We start from the raw sequence: 17,883 nt of genomic DNA on the forward strand, positions 1-17,883 counted from the left end.
TAATTTTTTTGTACTTTTAGTAGAGCCGAGCTTTCACCATGTTGGCCAGGCTGGTCTTGAACTCCTGACCTCAGGTGATCCACCTGCCTCAGTGTCCCAAAGTGGTGGGATTACAGGCATGAGCCACCACGCCAGGTTGACCATGCTTTACTTAAGGCACCAAAGTGGCTGAATGTTATCCCGATATAGGACCTCTGTCTAGGGGGGCGTCGGGTTTCAATTGAGGGCTGTCTCCCTGACGATGTCCCTCTTAGAGGCTCGGCGACCTCGTGCTGTGACTCTGTGATGACCCCGCGGCCTCTTCACCCGTGCAGCTTCTCCCTCGTGTGGATCCGGTGATGGCGGACGAGGTTCGCCTTCTGGGAGAAGGTCTTCCCGCAGTCGGAGCACTGTTACGGTTTCCCCCCATGTGGGTCCGCCTATGCATCAGGAGGCAGGAGTTCTGGGAGGAGGCTTTCCCACACTCCATGCAGCCGTGGGGCTTCCCACACGGTGTGAGTCCTCCGATGCAGGATGAGGTGTGACTTCTGGAAAAACGCCTTTCCGCAGTCGCCACAGCCGTAGGCTTCTCCCCCGTGTGGATTCTGGCGTGGATGAGGAGGCACGAGTTCCGGGAGAAGGACGGCCCGCATTCCCTGCAGCCCTAGAGCTTCTCCCCAGCGTGGGAGCGATGGTGCTTGATGAGGCGCGACTTGTGGGAGAAGGTTTTCTCGCACTCGGAACACCTGTAAGGTTTTGCTCCCGCGTGAACTGTCCCCGGGACACAGAGGCCTGTCTTCTGGAAGATCGTTTTACCCCTTCTGCTGTCTCTACCGGGTTTCTCCTTTGTGTGAGTTCCCCGTTTGTCAGGCAAACCTTCTCCCTGGTACCACGCCCCCGTTCACTGCACGCAAAGGATTTCTCCCCCATGTGGACCCCGTGATGCACCATGAGGGCCGATCTGCAGGAGAAGGCTTTCCCACGCTTGGGGCATGCGTGGGGTTTCTCACTACTGGCTCCTTGATCTGCAGGAAATCCCTCGTCACAGCTTAAAACACTTCTACACTGGTGACGTCCACGTGCATTCGCTCCTGAAGGTGGAGTTTCAAGTTTCGAATAGAGGAACAAGTTTCCACGGCCATCGCACTCAAATCTCCTCCTGGCCAGGTAGGCGTTAGGAGTGAAGTCCAGGTTACACATCAGACTGTTTCTGCACAAGTCACCTGTGTGGACCTGCTGTTTTGATGGAATGAGGTTTGGGCTCTGATGGAGTTTTTTTGCTAGTTCATTACTTTCATGAAGCTCATTTCGGGTCCAGTCTTTCTTGTCTAGGAACATATAGCTCAAACGTCGGTCTTGGTGTTGCTGTTGGCTATCTGGCTGGGTAACAACTTGCCAAACTTCTAGAAAAAAATAACACAAACTTTTTTTTTTTTTTTTTTGACGGAGTCTCACTTGGTTGCCCAGGCTGGAGTGTACTGGCATGATCTTGGCTTACTGCAACTTCTGCCTCCCAGGTTCAAGTGATTCTCCTGCCTCAGCTTCCAGAGTAGCTGGGATTACAGGTGCCGGCCAACATGCCCAGTTAATTTTTGTATTTTTAGTGGAGACAGGGTTTCACCATGTTGGCCAGGCTGGTCTTGAACTCCTGACCTCAGGTGATCTGCTGGCTTCGGCCTCCCAAAATGCCCCATAGGCGTGAGTCACCATGCCTGGCCATAAATTTGTTAATCTTGGAGTATTGTATCACAAAACTATTGCAGAAAAGCTTGAAGGGAGGATTCATTTTGTGGTTTCAGGTCTAATTGCCTGTAATCACGGCTGGTCAGGAGGCCGAGAGGTGAAGACCGTTTGAGCCTGGGAGGTTGAAGCTGTAGTGAGCCATGATCACACTGCTGCACTCCAGCTTGGGTGATGGAGTGAAACTCTGTCCCAGAAAGTAGTAAAACCAAGTGCCCGGTCCCTCCCTTGAGGCCCAGGTTACGCGAGGCCTTCACTATCCACACTTCCTATGCTCTCCCGACCTATGCTCCCTTTCATTCCATATACCAACTGGATTTTCTCAAAGCATGAGGCCCTTTTTGTTGTTGTTGAGATGGAGCCTCACTCTGTCGCCAGGCTGGAGTGCAGTGGTGCAGTCTCAGCTCACTGCAACCTCAGCCTCCTGGGTTCAAGCGATTCTCCTGCCTCAGCCTCCCGAGTAGCTGGGATTACAGGCACCTGTCACCACGCCTGGCTAATTTTTTGTATTTTTAGTAGAGACAGGGTTTCACCGTGTTAGTTAGGCTGGTCTCGAACTCCTGGCCTCAGGTGATCCACCCACCTCGACATTCCAAAGTGCTAGGATCACAGGCGTGAGCCACCGCGCCCAGCCATGAGGTCTTTATTATTAAAGGAATTATCTTAGAGCTAGCAGCATTTTCTGCAGTGACTTATTCTCACATGGACCTATGGATCTTTAAGATGTCCAACAGGGCCGGGCGCGGTGGCTCAAGCCTGTAATCCCAGCACTTTGGGAGGCCGAGATGGGCGGATCACGAGGTCAGGAGATCAAGACCATCCTGGCTAACACGGTGAAACCCCGTCTCTACTAAAAATACAAAAACTAGCCGGGCGAGGTGGCGGGCGCCTGTAGTCCCAGCTACTTGGGAGGCTGAGGCAGGAGAATGGCGTAAACCCGGGAGGCGGAGCTTGCAGTGAGCTGAGATCTGGCCACTGCACTCCAGTCCGGGCGACAGAGCGAGACTCCGCCTCAAAAAAAAAAAAAAAAAAAAAAGATGTCCAACAGAAGAATACTAGAGTCCACACAAGCCATCCTGGCCTCAGAGTCAGACTCCCTGCTGTCTCCTGATGCCTGTATTACCACTTTGTTTTTGTTTTGGGGACAGGGTCTCACTCCGTCATCCAGGCTGGAGAATGGGGGTGCAATCATGGCTCACTGCAGCCTCAAACTCCTGGGCTCCAGCGATCCTCCCACCTCAGCCTCCCAAGTAGCTGGGACTACACTTTGTGGAAGAGAAAACAAAAAAATCATTAGAAAAATTATCTCGGCCGGGTGCAGTGACTCACGCCTGTAATCCCAGCACTTTGGGGGGCTGAGACGGGCGGATTGCTTGAGGTTAGGAATTTGAGACCAGCCTGGCCAACATGGTGAAACCCTGTCTCTACAAAAAACAGATTAGCTGGATGTGCTGGTGGGTGCCTGTAATCCCAGCTACTAGGGAGGCTCAGGCAGGAGAATCGCTTCAACCCAGGAGGTGTAGGTTTCAGTGAGCTAAGATCCTGCCCTTGTACTCCAGGCTGTACAACAGAGTAAGACTCCATCTCAAAAAAAAAAACAAAAAAAAAAATCTCACTACTGGACCTCTTCATTCCTTCAACAATCAAGCACCTTTCACGGACCTGGCACGCTGCTGGTGTTCTACCAGGCGCTTGGGGTCAAGGGCTGAACACAAAATCGTTCCTGTTCTAAAGGTGCTTAGAAGTGTTGCTGCAGATGAACACATGAAGAGAGTTGAACCGTAAGGCTACACTGTAGGCGGTGGTAGACATGTGGTTACATACAGAACGGGCACGAGGAAGACAGCAGGCAGATCCAACATACTGTCAAGTGAAGCTTCCTAGGAGGTCACGGGCGAGCAGAATCACGAAAGATAAACAGTGATCTGATGTCTGAAGGATATTCCTAGCAAGAGGCCTGGCATGGGCAAAGGAGGCACAGAAAAGTCTGGTAGGAGCCACAGAGAGAATGAAAATGCAGGGTGTAAGGTGTGTGTGGGACAGGGAGAGAGTGCACCAGCAGCGCGTTGAAGTGACTGTTTTTTTTTTCCCTGTAGGAAATGTGGACTCCCACCTCACGATATTTAAGGAGGGGAACTACAGATGTGGAAAAAAGGTGGGAGGCGCCAGACGGGAGGATAGCAGGAGCTAAATTAGTGAACGATTCTAATCCTCAATGTAAGCTATGCTCAAAATTAAAACAGCAAGAGAAATGCAGAGAAGAGATTCCACAGATGCAGAACAGGGCTTGGCCTCCTTCACCTCTCCCATCCCCTCTCCATGAATTAAAGACCCCCATTTAAACATTTTTTTTTTTTTTTTTTTTTTTTTGAGACGGAGTCTCGCTCTGTGGCCCAAGCTGGAGTGCAGTGGCCGGATCTCAGCTCACTGCAAGCTCCGCCTCCTGGGTTCACGCCATTCTCCTGCCTCAGCCTCCCGAGTAGCTGGGACTACAGGCGCCCACCACCTTGCCCGGCTAGTTTTTTGTACTTTTCAGTAGAGTCGGGGTTTCACCAGGTTAGCCAGGATGGTCTCGATCTCCTGACCTCGTGATCCGCCCACCTCGGCCTCCCAAAGTGCTGGGATTACAGGCTTGAGCCACCGCGCCCGGCCAAACATTTTTAATTTATACCTATTAGAAGAAAATATGAGGATATATATATAATATACATAATATATAGATTTTATCTATTATATCTCTATATTGTATATAGATATTATATATCTCTATATAGAGAGAGATTTTTTGGAGTGTGTTTTGCTCTTGTCACCCAGGCTGGAGTGCAGTGGCGCAATCTTGACTCACTGCAACCTCTGCCTTCCAGGTTCAAGAGATTCTCCTGCCTCAGCCTCCTGAGTAGCTGGGATTACAGGCATGCACCACTATGCCTGGCTAATTTTGTATTTTTAGTAGAGACAGGGTTTCTCCACATTGGTCAGGCTGATCTTGAACTCCTGACCTCAGGTGATCTACCTGCCTCAGCCTCCCAAAGTCCTGGGATTACAGGTGTGAGCCACTGCCCCTGGCCTTAGATCTTTATGAGACAGGGTCTCTCTCTGTCCAGGCTGGAGTGCAGTGGTGTGATCATGGCTTGCTGCAGCCTCTACCTCCTGGGTTTAAGTGATCCTCTCACCTTGGCCTCCCAAGTAGCTGGGATTACAGGCATGCACCACCACACCCAACTAGTTTTATTTAAATTTTTTGTAGAGGTGAGGTCTCACTATGTTGTTTAATGAAAGTTTAAATAATTTGAGGCCGGGCAGGCTGGCTCACGTCTATAATCCCAGCACTTTGGGAAGCCAAGGCAGGTGGATCACTCGAGGGCAAGAGTTCAAGACCAGCCTGGCCAACATGGTAAAATCCCATCTCTACTAAAAATACAAAAAAATTAGCTGGGCATGGTTGCCGGGCACCTGTAATCCCAGCTACTCAGGAGGCAGGAGAAACACTTGAACCCAGGAGGCGGAGCTTGCAGTGAGCCGAGATCGCGCCACTGCACTCCAGCCTGGGCGACAGAGCGAGTCTCTCTCAAAAAAAAAAAAAATGTGAGGGTTGGGGTGCTTTCGTCACTGCGGCGGAGGTCAAGGGGGGATGCTGGGTAGAAAGGGCTGCAGTGGGAACCCCGGACACAGGCTGCTGGGGTGGTGAGGGATGCTCACAGGCAAATGGGTGACCCAAAGTGTCCCCAACAGTGGGACAAGTGCGTGCAGAGGAGGGACAGGAAGTGGGGCACAGCCCGGTGGCAGCAGCAGCAGGGACCGGGAGCTATGTGGGAGTGGGGAGAGGCAATCTACAAAGAAGCCCAGATCTCCAATCACCCTGAGGAGACTGGGTTCTCTTCCACACTCCGATCTCTAGAAAACTTACCACCAAGGGCTAAAGGCTGCTGAAGCCAGTGACTTTCCTTTTTGGCAGGGGGATGGGGTCTCACTGTGTTGCCCACGCTGGAGTGCAGTGGTACAGTATTGGCTCACTGCAACCTCTGCTTCCTGGGTTCAAGTGATTCTCCTGCCTCAACCGCCCGAGTAGCTGGGATTACAGGCACACACCCAGATAATTTATGCATTTTTAGTAGAGACAGGGTTTTGCCATAAGGCCAGGCTGGTCTTGAACTCCTGACCTCAGGTGGTCTGCGCACCGCAGCCTCCCAAAGTGCTGGGATTACAGGCATGAGCTATCATGTCAGACGTCTATGTATATGTACATGTACATACATACAAATATATAATGTAGTTTACATACATGTCTAGTGTATATATATATACACAATGTCTAGTTTTTATACATATACAATGTTTACATAGTTAATACATGTCTGTAATTTCTATGTAATTTATTCATATATTTCTATATAAATATATAATTGTCATGTAAATATATAATTTCTATAGATACGCCTCATGTTTATTCATGAAATAACATATGAAAAGCACAGAGACAGCCAGGTGCGATGGCTCACGCCTGTAATCCCAGCACTTTGGGAGGCCGAGGCAGGCAGATCACAAGGTCAGGCGATCGAGACCATCCTGGCTAACACGGTGAAACCCCGTCTCTACTAAAAATACAAAAAAATTAGCTGGGCATGGTGGTGGGCGCCTGTAGTCCCAGCTATTCGGGAGGCTGAGGCAGGAGAATGGCGTGAACCTGGGAGGCGGAGCTTGCAGTGAGCCCAGATTGTGCCACTGCACTCCAGCCTGGGCGACAGAGCGAGACTCCGTCTCAAAAAAAAAAAAAGCAAAGCACAGAGACCATAAAAGTGCTGGACAGACAGCGTTGAAACCGGTCATTGTCATCTTTAGTACACAGATTGCCCTAACAGGGAGTCATCCCCAGTGGGACTTGGCTTCCTACAAAATAGTGGCTTCCGTCTGGGCGCGGTGGCTCCCGCCTGTAATCCCAGCACTTTGGGAGGCCGAGGCCGGCAGATCACAAGGTCAGGAGATCGAGACCAGCTTGGCTAACACGGTGAAATCCTGTCTCTACTAAAAATACAAAAAAATGAGCTGGGCGTGGTGGTGGGCGCCTGTAGTCCCACCTACTCAGGAGAATGGTGTGAACCCAGGAGGGGGAGGTTGCAGTGAGCTGAGATTGCGCCACTGCACTCCAGCCTGAGTGCAGACTCCACCTCAAAAAAAAAAAAAAAAAAGTGCTTCCAAGGAAGACAGCTAGTGAAACATCCAGCTTCACAGGGCAGGTGTGGCTCGCCACCTTCTTCTAGCCTCTTCTACTGCTCTGAGACATTTCTGGTGTGAAATACCCAGACATCCCTGGCTTCACAAAGCACAAAGAGACGCAGGCTCCATGAACGTTTTCCTTCCTGGAGTGGACAGTGGTAAAGTTCACGAGGCCTCGTCTTCCACTGAGACCAAGCCCTTCCTGCCCTGTGCACAGCTGCCCGGATAGAGGGCCTAATACACCTGAGCCAGGCTGGACCAATGGAATCCTCCCCAGAGAGCTTTCAAATTGGATCAATGAAAGGAGATTCAGTCCCTCACCGTGGCAGAACTTGCAGCTGTCAGGTGATGAGCTGTGGCTACACTATTTCTGGCTACATAGACAAAGTCAGCCTGAGAAGAAAGTCACAGAAGCAGAGAACAGGGAACAAGAAAGATTCCTGGCGATACTTGGGTTGCCAGATGCCTCTGGAGCCTGACTGCACACCTGCTCTTCCCAAGGCTTGTGTGCTGCCTTATAGATTTTTTTTTTTTTTTTGAGACAGGCTCTCTGTCTGTCTCCTGGGCTGGAGTCCAAAGGCATGATCACAGCTCATTGCAGCCTCGACCTCCTAGGCTCAAGTGATCCTCCCACCTTAGCCTCCCGTGCAGCTGCGAATACAGGCATGTGCCACCACACCTGGCTAACTTTTGTATTTTTTGTAGAGATGGGGTCTTGCCACATTACCCAGGCTGGTCTTGAACTCCTGGCCTCAAGCAATCCTCCTGCCTCAGCTTCCCAAAGTTCTAGAATTACTTTTTGTTTTTTTTAATCCTAACCTACTTCTAGTTGGATTTCTGGGTCTTAAAACTTCAAGGATTAGAACTTGAATTAGAACTTCTGACCAGTGCACTCCACACTCACACATTCCTAGAACCTGGGGTAAACAGTGGAAGAAGGAGAATGCTTGCAGACTGATGGAAAACACTGATGTCACTCATATGCAAAGAGAGCTAACAGCCAAGGGGGCGGATCACCTGAGGCCAGGAGTTCAAGACCAGACTGGCTAATACCATAAAACTCCATCTCTAAAAATACAAAAATTAGCTGGGCGTGGTGGTCCATGCCTATATTCCCAGCTACTCGGGAGGCTAAGACAGGAGAATCACTTGAACCCAGGAAGTGGAGGTTGCAGTGAGCCAAGATCGTGCCACTGCACTCCAGCCTGGGCGACAGAGAAAGACTCCGAATCTCAAAAAATTTTTTTTTAATTTAAAAAATAAAAACCATCATGGCAAGCAATTTCAGACAAGATCAGGCACGTTCAGGGTGGTGTGGCGGTAGACATGGCAGGCCATTTCAAGAATACGCAGTTCATTCATTCGTTCCTCTAGGTAATGCAGTGTTACATCCAGGTCACTTGGCGCCACACAAGGCTGTCTCTGTAGGCCTGAGTGTTCTGCATCCCCAAACAAGCAGAATCACAGATGGCAGCTTTGGCATAATACCTGCTGTTTACACAGAGGGGAAGAAAACTCGCAGGAGATTTGCTGTGGTGTTTCTTTCAAGGTGGATGTTATTGAGGAATGGGTCTGCCACATCTCGCATACAAAGATCAAATATATCTTTAAATGCCTGAAAGAGCTGTATTTCCCCTGAGAAGTAGACATGGTTGTCCAAAACAGACAACACAAGTCGTGTATCAGATGGAATCTGCCTGCCTTTTTTTTTTTTTTTTTTTTTTTTTGAGACAGAGTCTCGCTCTGTCGCCCAGGCTGGAGTGCAGTGGCGCAATCTCGACTCTGCAACCTCCGCCTCCCAGGTTCACGCCATTCTCCTGCCTCAGCCTCCCAAGTAGCTGGGACTACAGGCACGTGCTACCACACCCAGCTAATTTTTTGTATTTTTAGTAGAGATGGGGTTTTGCAGTGTTAACCAGGATGGTCTCGATCTCCTGACCTCGTGATCTGCCTGCCTTGGCCTCTCAAAGTGCTGAGATTACAGGCGTGAGCCACCGCGCCCGGCCTGGATTTTTTTCTTAACATATTTTTTCTAATTTCTTCAATGATAAACTGGTGCTCACTGTTTCACATGCAAATATTTCATAAGAATATACATGCATTTTACTAGGTTTTCTCCTCATGGGCTCCTATCAATATCCTTCCCCTGGCAAAAGGAAAGCCATGGGGAGGGCTGAAGGCGGAGAAGGTGGGACGGGGCAAGTCTTAGCCATGATTGTGAACAGTGCAAGAAGCCCCTGGCTGGTGCTCGGGAGCCCTGGGCGTGAGTGCCAGCTCACCCTCTACTGAGACTGGTGGTTCTGAATGTCTGTCTCACACCCATTTTGTTTAGTCTTTGACATGAGAAGGAGAAACAAAAACTCAGGTTAAGAAAGCAAATTCTGGCCAGGCGTGGTGGCTCCCACCTGTAATCCCAACACTTTGGGAGGCCAAGGCAGGTGGATTACCTGAGGTCAGGAGTTTGAGGCCAGCCTGGCAAACAGGGCAAAACCCCATCTTTACCAAAAATACAAAAATTAGCCAGGTGTGATAGTGGGCGCCTGTAATCCCAGCTACTCGGGAGGCGGAGGCAGGAGAATTGCTTGAACCCGGGAGGCGGAGGTTGCAGAAAGCCAAAATCGGTCACTAAAAAAAAAAAAGGAAGCAAATTCTATGGCTTGACATAGTGTAAGAGTTTATTTACTCAAGCTTGTTCAACCCATCTTATTTTGTTGTTGTTGTTTTGGTTTTCTTTAGCAGCCTGAGGCCATGGCTTTTAGTTTCTGTCTCTACGACTAAGGGGAAAAGAGAGATGAGGAAAGGGCTTTACTGGCCCAACCAGAAACAGAAACTAAGAAGCTATGACTGTGTTCTCTCCCTTGCACACCCCTGCTTCCATCATGGTAGAAACCAGGTCCGGAGGTGCCAGTGGGATGGGCAGAGCGGAAGCTTGGGCTGCGCGGTCAGGAGAGGATGATGGGAATTGCAAATGATCCAGAGACAGCATGGTCCGGGCTTGTCCTCTGAGCACCAGGGACATACTCTGGCCCTGAGCCCGCAAAGTTGCACTCCCTAAAGCAAGATCCTCTTTCTCCTCCTAGCAAGCCTTCCACTCAGTTGAAACCTAGATGATCCCATGACGTGACCACCCAGGTTTACTCTGTCCGCGAGCGGGCTGGGGCCATTTCAGGTACATGGACCTTGGGTTCTTTATGGAGTTTCGCTCTTGTTGCTCAGGCTGGAGTGCAGTGGTGTCATCTTGGCTCACTACAACCTCCGCTTCCCAGGTTCAAGCGATTCTCCTGCCTCAGCCTCCCGAGTAACTGGGATTACAGGCACCCGCTACCACACCCAGTTAATTTTAGTATTTTTAGTAGAGACAGGGTTTTGCCATGTTGGCCAGGCTGATCTTGAACTCCTGACCTCAGGTGATCCTCCCACCTCAGCCTCCCAGATTGCTGGGATTACAGGCATGAACCACCGTGGCCGGCCCCAGGTACACGGACGTTGGGAGCTGCCACCCTCCACGTGGCCCTCCGGCTTCAGCTCTAAGCTATGTGAAGAGGTCTCAGAACTGGGGTCTCGCTTTCCAAAGCAGATTCCTGCTCCCCGCTGCCAAGTTCTTCTTCACAGGAATGTTTTACTCCCGGCATGCCTGGGCCTCGAACACTTGGGCAGATCCACTTGGCTGCCAAGGTTCTGTTCCCCTACTGAGAACTTACCTTCAGGTGGGGACTCAAGCTTCAACCTCTGCAGCTCTCGGGACCGGGGTAGAAACAAGCTTGATGTGCTGAGAGGAGGGACCCACCTTCCTGATAAAGTCCGATCCTGAGCTTTTGCAAAGACACTAGGAAAACCTGAAATTACAATGACGCAGTGAGGCTCACATGAAAATATTAGCACACCTGTCACCTCAGCACTTTGGGAGGCTGAGGCAGGAGAATTGCTTGAGGCCAGGAGTTTGAGACCAGCCTGGTCAGCAAACACCCCGCCTCTACAGGGGGAAAAGAAGACACTAGCAGGGTACCTTTACCCCTGATGGACAGAAACCAATCGGTGGCAGAAGGGAAGGTTAGAAAGCCTGGAACACAAGAAGGAGTCCATGCTGTTTCTGGCTTTGAAAATGGAGGGACCGGCTAGGCGCGGTGGCTCACGCCTCTAATCCCAGCACTTTGGGAGATCGAGACAGGTGGATCGCCTGAGGTCAGGAGTCTGAGACCAGCCTGGCCAACATGGTGAAACTCCGTCTCTACTAAAAATACAAAAATTAGCCAGGTGTGGTGGTGCATGCCTGTAATCCACCAGGGAGGCTGAGGGAGGAGAATCACTGGAACCCGGGACGCAGAGGTTGCAGTGAGCTGAGTTTGCACCACCGTACTCCAGCCTGGGTGACAGAAGGAGACTCTGTCTTAAAAAAAAAAAAATGGGGGGACCCCGTTGGAAAGCAAGCTGGTGGGCTTAGGGAGCTGAGTATGGCCCCCAGCTGACAGCCAGCAAGGAATCGAGGACCTGAGTCTTAAAACAGAATTCTGCAAACCACCTTAAATGCACTTGGAAGCAGATTCTTCCCAGAACCTCCAGCTAAAAGCGCAGCCCCAGCCTACGCCTTCCTTTGAGCCAGATGCTACCTGGAGCGTGGAACCCATAGGCGAGGCCGCCAGGATTTCTGATCTCCCAAACTCTGTTAGTAAGTGGTGGTTTTAGTCACCAAATGAGTGGCAAACTATCATGCAACAATAGAAAATTACTACAGGCCAGATATAGTGGCTCATGCCTATAATCCCAGCACTTTGGGAGGCCGAGGCAAGTGCATCACTTGAGGTCAGGAGTTCGAGACCAGCCTGGTTAACATGGTGAAATCCTGTCTCTACTAAAAATACAAAAATTAGCCAGGCATGGTGGTGCATGCCTGTAATCCCAGCTACTTGGGAGGCTGAGGCATGAGAATCGCTTGAACCCAGGAGGCAGAGGTTGCAGTGAGCCAGGATTGCACTGCTGCACTCCAGCCTGGGTGACAGAGTAAAACTCCATCCCCAAAAAAAAAAAAAAAAAAAAAAAAAGGCAAGCATAAAAGCAAACCTGAATACCAAAACAAAAATACATGTATTGCATAGATCCCACTAACTCAAAAAACAATAAAATTAGAAAATAAAAAGAATGCAAAAAAATATTTAAACCCCTAAATATGAAATGAATCCATACTCGAAAATATTCCCAAAGAAATACCAGGCCTATATGTTTTTTAGAAATTTTATCAAACTCTCTTCAAGACTTTTGCAATGTGTAGAAGTGGTTTATTCGGGTTTTCTATGTCAGTCAATTTTAGCAATTTACAGTTTTCTACAAATGTGTCTTACTTAATTTCAGATTTATGCCATTAAATGATTTATAGTAACATCTCATTTTTTAAAAATCTACTGGCCAGGCGCGGTGGCTCACGCCTGTAATCCCAGCACTTTGGGAGCCCGAGGCAGGTGGATCACCTCAGGTCAAGAGTTCGAGACCAGCCTGGTCAACATGGTAAAACCTCGTCTCTACTAAAACTACAAAAAAAAAAAAAAAAAAAAAAAATTAGCTGGACATGGTGGCACATGCCTGTAGTCCCATCTACTTGAGGAGGCTGAGGCAGGAGAATTGCTTCAACCCAGGAGGTGGAGGTAGCAGTGAGCCAAGATCATGCCACTGCACTCCAGCCTGGGCAACAGAGAGAGACTCCATCTCAAAAAAAAAAGAAAAAAAGCCCAGGCACGGTGGCTCACACCTGTAGTCCCAGCACTTTGGGAGGCTGAGGCAGGCGGATTGCCTGAGGTCAGGAGTTCGAGACCAGTCTGGCCAACATAGTGAAACCCCATCTCTACTAAAAATACAAAAAAATTAGCCGGGCGTGGTGGCATGTACCTGTAATCCCAGCTACTTCAGAGGCTGAGGCAGGGGAGGTGCTTGAACCAGGGAGATGGAGATTGCGGTGGAGCCAAGATCACGCCACTGCACTCCAGCCTGGACAACAGAGCAAGACTCTGTCTCAAAAAAAAAAAAGAAAAGAAAAGAAAATCTATTGTATCTGAAATTATCTTGTCTTCCATTCTAAAAATAGCTTATTTCTGTTTTCTCTTGATCAGTGCAGACTAAAGTTTGTCTAATTTATTAGTTTTAAATACAAACCAAATTTTTTTTGGGGGGGGGTTTAAACAAATCCTTTCCAATAAGTGATTTTAGCTTTTTAACTTTTTACTTGAGTGACTTGAGACTCAAAGGAAAGTCTCAAGAATAGTACAAAGAATTTCCAAATACCCTTCTCATCTAGATCTCCCAAATATTAACATTTTACCATATTTGTGCAGGCAGCTGGAGGGACTTCAGGGCTGATGAAAAAGGTCCCACCACATGGTGGCAGAGTACACACGCGCGGCACCTGGGCGAGGCTTTGTGCAGGCAGATAGCCCCTCATGCTAGAGGCCATCCCAGGGCTGTGGCATGGCTGGCGTTCATTACCCAGAAGGAGAGGGGGCAGGGCCAGCTCCTAGGTATCTCTGAGAGCTTTAGGGTCTTTTTTTTTTTTTTTTGATATGGAATCTCACTCTGTCACCCAGTCTGGAGTTCAGTGGCACGATCTCCAACCTCTGCCTCCAGGGTTCAAGCGATTCTGCCTCAGCCTCCTAAGTAGCTGGGATTACAGGCCCCTGCCATCATGCCTGGCTGATTTTTGTAGAGACAGGGTTTCCCCACGTCTCTATAAGGCTAGACCACGCCCAGCTAGCTTTGGGGTCTTGATAGTCACATGGTTTGTCTTAACATGGCCAGCAGATGTTAGGTGCATTTTCCCAGGTATGCATAACAAGAGATCTCTAAATAACTACAAATCTGCATGTACTTGGGCTACGATTAAAACCACTGGGGCCAGGCATGGTGGCTCACACCTATAATCCCAGCACTCAGGAAGGCCAAGGCGAGAGGATCCCTTGAGCCCAGGAGTTCAAGGCCAGCCTGGGCAACATAGCGAGACCCCTGTCTCTATTAAAAAATAAAACAGGCGGATCACGAGGTCAGGAGATCGAGACCATCCTGGCTAACACGGTGAAACCCCGTCTCTACTAAAAAATACAAAAAACTAGCCGGACGAGTTGGCGGGCACCTGCAGTCCCAGCTACTCCGGAGGCTGAGGCAGGAGAATGGCGTGAACCTGGGAGGCGGAGCCTGCAGCGAGCCGAGATGGCGCCACTGCACTCCAGCCTGGGCGACAGAGCGAGACTCCATCTCAAAAAAATAATAATAATAAAAAATAAAACAGGCCAGGCGTGGTGGCTCACGCCTGTAATCCCAGCACTTTGGGAGGCCAAGGCAGGTGGATCACCTGAGATTAGGAGATCAAGACCAGCCTGGCCAACATTGTGAAACCCTGTCTCTACTGAAACTACAAAAATTAGCCGGGTGTGGTGGTACGCGCCTGTAATCCCAGCTACTGGGGAGGCTGAGGCAGGAGAAACACGTGAACCCGGGAGGCAGAAGTTGCAGTGAGCCGAGACAGTGCCACTGCATTCCAGCCTGGGCAACAGAGTAAGATTGTCTCAAAAAAAAAAAAAAGAAAAAGAAAAAAGAACATTACTCAATTTAGGTTCAATAGCTCATGATTAGATTCAGGTGATACATTTGTGGCAGAAATTTCTTTTTTAACCTACTGTATTTTTTTTGTTTTAAGTGGAGAAACACTTTATTCCATAAAACAGAGCAAGTGTTCCTCTCTTCTTTTTAATCTCTCCTCATATGCTTTTATCTTCGGGGGTTTGTGCTTTTTTTTCCTTTTTAAATGTCTTTTTCTGGGAGACACAGACTGGACAAATGGGGGTGGATGTTCCCTATTCTTTTTTCCACGTTAGCCACCGGAGCTGAATGTTATTAAGTTTCACTTTTTATTTAATACATATATCAGGACTACAATAATAAGTTAAAAAGAAAAAACTTAATTCTTGGAAAGGTTTTATTAAAACTAATAAAATAATTGGTTTGTATTTAAGATTAATAAAATCAACCAGAATCCAGGCACAATTGAGCAAGAGAAGATATGAAAAAGACAATATCAGATACGGTCGAGGTTTGATTTTTTTTTTTTTTTTTTTGAGATAGGGTCTCACTCTGTCACCCAGATGAGATTTGCAGCGGCATACGCTTGACTCACTGCAACCTCTGCCTCCCAGGCTCAAGTGATTCTCTTGCCTCAGCGTCCTGATAGCTGGGATTACAGGCATGCGCCGCTACTGCCCAGCTGATTTTTTTGTTGTTGTTGTATTTTTAGTAGACACGGGGTTTCACCATGTTGGCCAGGCCAGTATCCAACTCCTGACCTCAAATGATCCACCCGCCTCAGCCTCCCAAAGTGCTGAAATTACAGGCGTGAGCCACAGCGCCTGGCCATGGTCGAGTTTTATAATTGTCAGATTACTATAAATAATTGCCACAAATTCAAAATTAAATGGGACACTTTCCTAGAAAATATAAATTACTAAAATTGGCAAACACAAAACCAGAATAAACCACTCAACATTAAGTGGATCCATCCTAAAAAAATACAGCCATCAGAGAAACGCCAGGAATTTATCACATTCTACTCAAGATTTCTGCAGTGTCCACAACTCAAAGTGAATTCATATCTAAAATATATGAAAAAAATGCTAAAAATAAGAAAAAGACAACCCCGAAAGAAATACAGGCAAAGGTTATGAACATACAAAGCAGTCTTATACTAATTATGGCTACACTCCTGTCTAGTAAATAAACAAAAACATAGATATACAGCAATGTTGGCCAGGTGTGGTAGCTCACGCCTGTGATCCACTTGAGGTCAGGAGTTTAACATCAGCCTGCCCAACATGGGGAAACCCCGTCTCTACCAAAAATACAGAAAAAAATACAAAAATACAGATACAGGTAGGCGCCTGTGATCCCAGTTACTCAGGAGGCGGAGGTTACAGTGAGCCCAGATCGGGCCACTGCACTCCAGCCTGGGTGACAAAAGACTCAACCCCCGCAAATAAAAGATATATAGTAATTTTAAGTTTCAGTTTAATCTCAGTGAGGGAGAGTACAAAGGGTCAACAGTATTTATGAGGTTTTAGCTCTGTAGAAAATCTGAACCCAGCATACTTTCTTTTTTTTCCACATCTATTCGGCTCAGAATGAAGTAAACTTTTGACATCTGCTCAATCTGGATCATGAGTACAAAGGTTTCTTTTTCTTTTACTTTGCTGTGTATTTAGATCTCTTCTAATATTACTAATCAAAAATAGCAAAAAAGAATTGTGGACATGTCATAGGAAAAACCTCCTTCAGGCCGGGCAAGGTGGCTCACACCTGTAATCCTAGCACTTTGGGAGGCCGAGGTGGGCGGATCACGAGGTCAGGAGTTCGAGACCAGCCTGACCAACATGGTGAAACTCTGTACTAAAAATACAATAATCAGCCGGGTGTGGTGGCACCTGCCAGGAATACCAGCTACTCAGGAGGCTGAGGCAGGAGAATCGCTTGAACCCAGGAAGTGGAGGTTGCAGTGAGCTGAGATCGCGCCACTGCACTCCAGCCTGGGTGACAGAGTGAGACTCGGTCTCAAAAAAAGAAAAGAAAAGAAAAACCTCTTTCAATAAGACCCAAGGGCAAGTCGTGATAGAAAAACAACCACCACAAAAACATTTGGTCTTATCAAGATTTAAAGCCATAGTCCCAGTTTCATTCTTTCTCCACCTCAAGTCAGTTTCATCTTTAAAAAAAGCATCAAAGACAAACATTCTCGGCTAACTCCATCACCTCACACCACCCCGAGTGTTGCTCACGCTTCTTCACCAAGGGCTGGAAAAGAACAGTCTACATGGAACTGGCGCAGCCGCCGCCTCCTCCTCCAGTCTGCAACAGAGGTGCTGGCACTGTCCCGCCTTCATCTGGCGTCTCCCATCTCCTTACTCAATTTTCTCACACCTTCAGTCCAACCCTAATAACTCTACTTCCTGCAGGGATGCTTTGACCAACACCCAAATATGATCGTGCCTCTGCCTTCAAGTACTGCATTTGCAGCTGGAGCAAGAGGGAGACCACAGCCTTGGACCCTGCCAGTCAGCCCCCCACCCCGCCCCCAGCCTCAAGGCCCCAGGCGCCTCCCCTGTGCCGAGTTCTCAGTGTCACCCATCATTACCCCTTAGGGATGCTCCTCCCTGGTCCTGAAAGACCCTATTGCCCTTTCATCTGCAACATCTTATTTTTCTTTAAGTCCGACCTGAAGTCACTCCTTCCCCAGCTGAAACTGACCCTCCCTCCCCTGGGTGTCCATGCATCCTGATAGTTGGGGTAACTAACAGGGCGCCTACCCCTGGATCGCCCTCACGTTAACGTGACCAACACCTCTGTAGGACTGCATCCAAAGAGGCACCCCAGCTCTTTGCTCTGCCAGATTGGACCCAGGCACTCAATATGTTTTGAATGAGCCCAGACGCCTGAAATAACCCCTCCACACCCTGCCATCGTTTCCCTCCTAGCTCAGTGTCCACCACTGGCTGCGATCGGGGGTCTACATGAGCCAGGTTGGAGAGAAAGAAGGGGGTTACCCTCTGCAAGAGACGGGGACTTTCCCCAACAGCCCCCATCTTCCCCCTAGAGACCCAGGCACCGGAGTGCAGTGGAGTTCAGGGACCTGGATGGGCAGAGAAGCTCCAGGGAAAGGGACGGCAACAAACTCACTCTTGGGGAAGAATGGGGTCCCCTGTGCAGAGAACGAGCCCCCAGCTCACCTGTGTCCAGGTGGTCACTGCGGCAGGTGCCCTGCGCGAGCTTCCAAGGGACGGTGGGGTCCGAGGAGGCAGAGCTGCGGGGAGGGGCAGTGAGATAAGGGGCCAGCCGCTGCTCAGGACCCACTACCTGTAGCGTCCCCCAACCCAACTCAGCAGCACCGACAACCCGCCGACGCGTCGGGAGGAGCAGCCCCAGGACCCC

At 49.0% G+C, this 17,883-nt stretch overlaps 1 protein-coding gene across 1 annotated transcript; it reads right to left on the reverse strand.

Annotated features, from left to right (window-relative positions):
• Positions 1-68: 68 nt before the first annotated feature.
• On the reverse strand, positions 69-17,883 carry LOC117072206 (putative protein ZNF815; the record flags this gene model as incomplete). Its single annotated transcript, XM_033192122.1, is given in 4 exon segments — positions 69-1,100; positions 1,102-1,382; positions 10,635-10,769; positions 17,682-17,883. Coding segments are annotated over 4 exon segments (690 nt in total), but the record flags the coding sequence as incomplete, so codon positions are not given.

This window comes from Trachypithecus francoisi, unplaced genomic scaffold (genome assembly GCF_009764315.1).
Source record: "Trachypithecus francoisi isolate TF-2019V2 unplaced genomic scaffold, Tfra_2.0 Lachesis_group4, whole genome shotgun sequence".
Taxonomy (NCBI): domain Eukaryota; kingdom Metazoa; phylum Chordata; class Mammalia; order Primates; family Cercopithecidae; genus Trachypithecus; species Trachypithecus francoisi.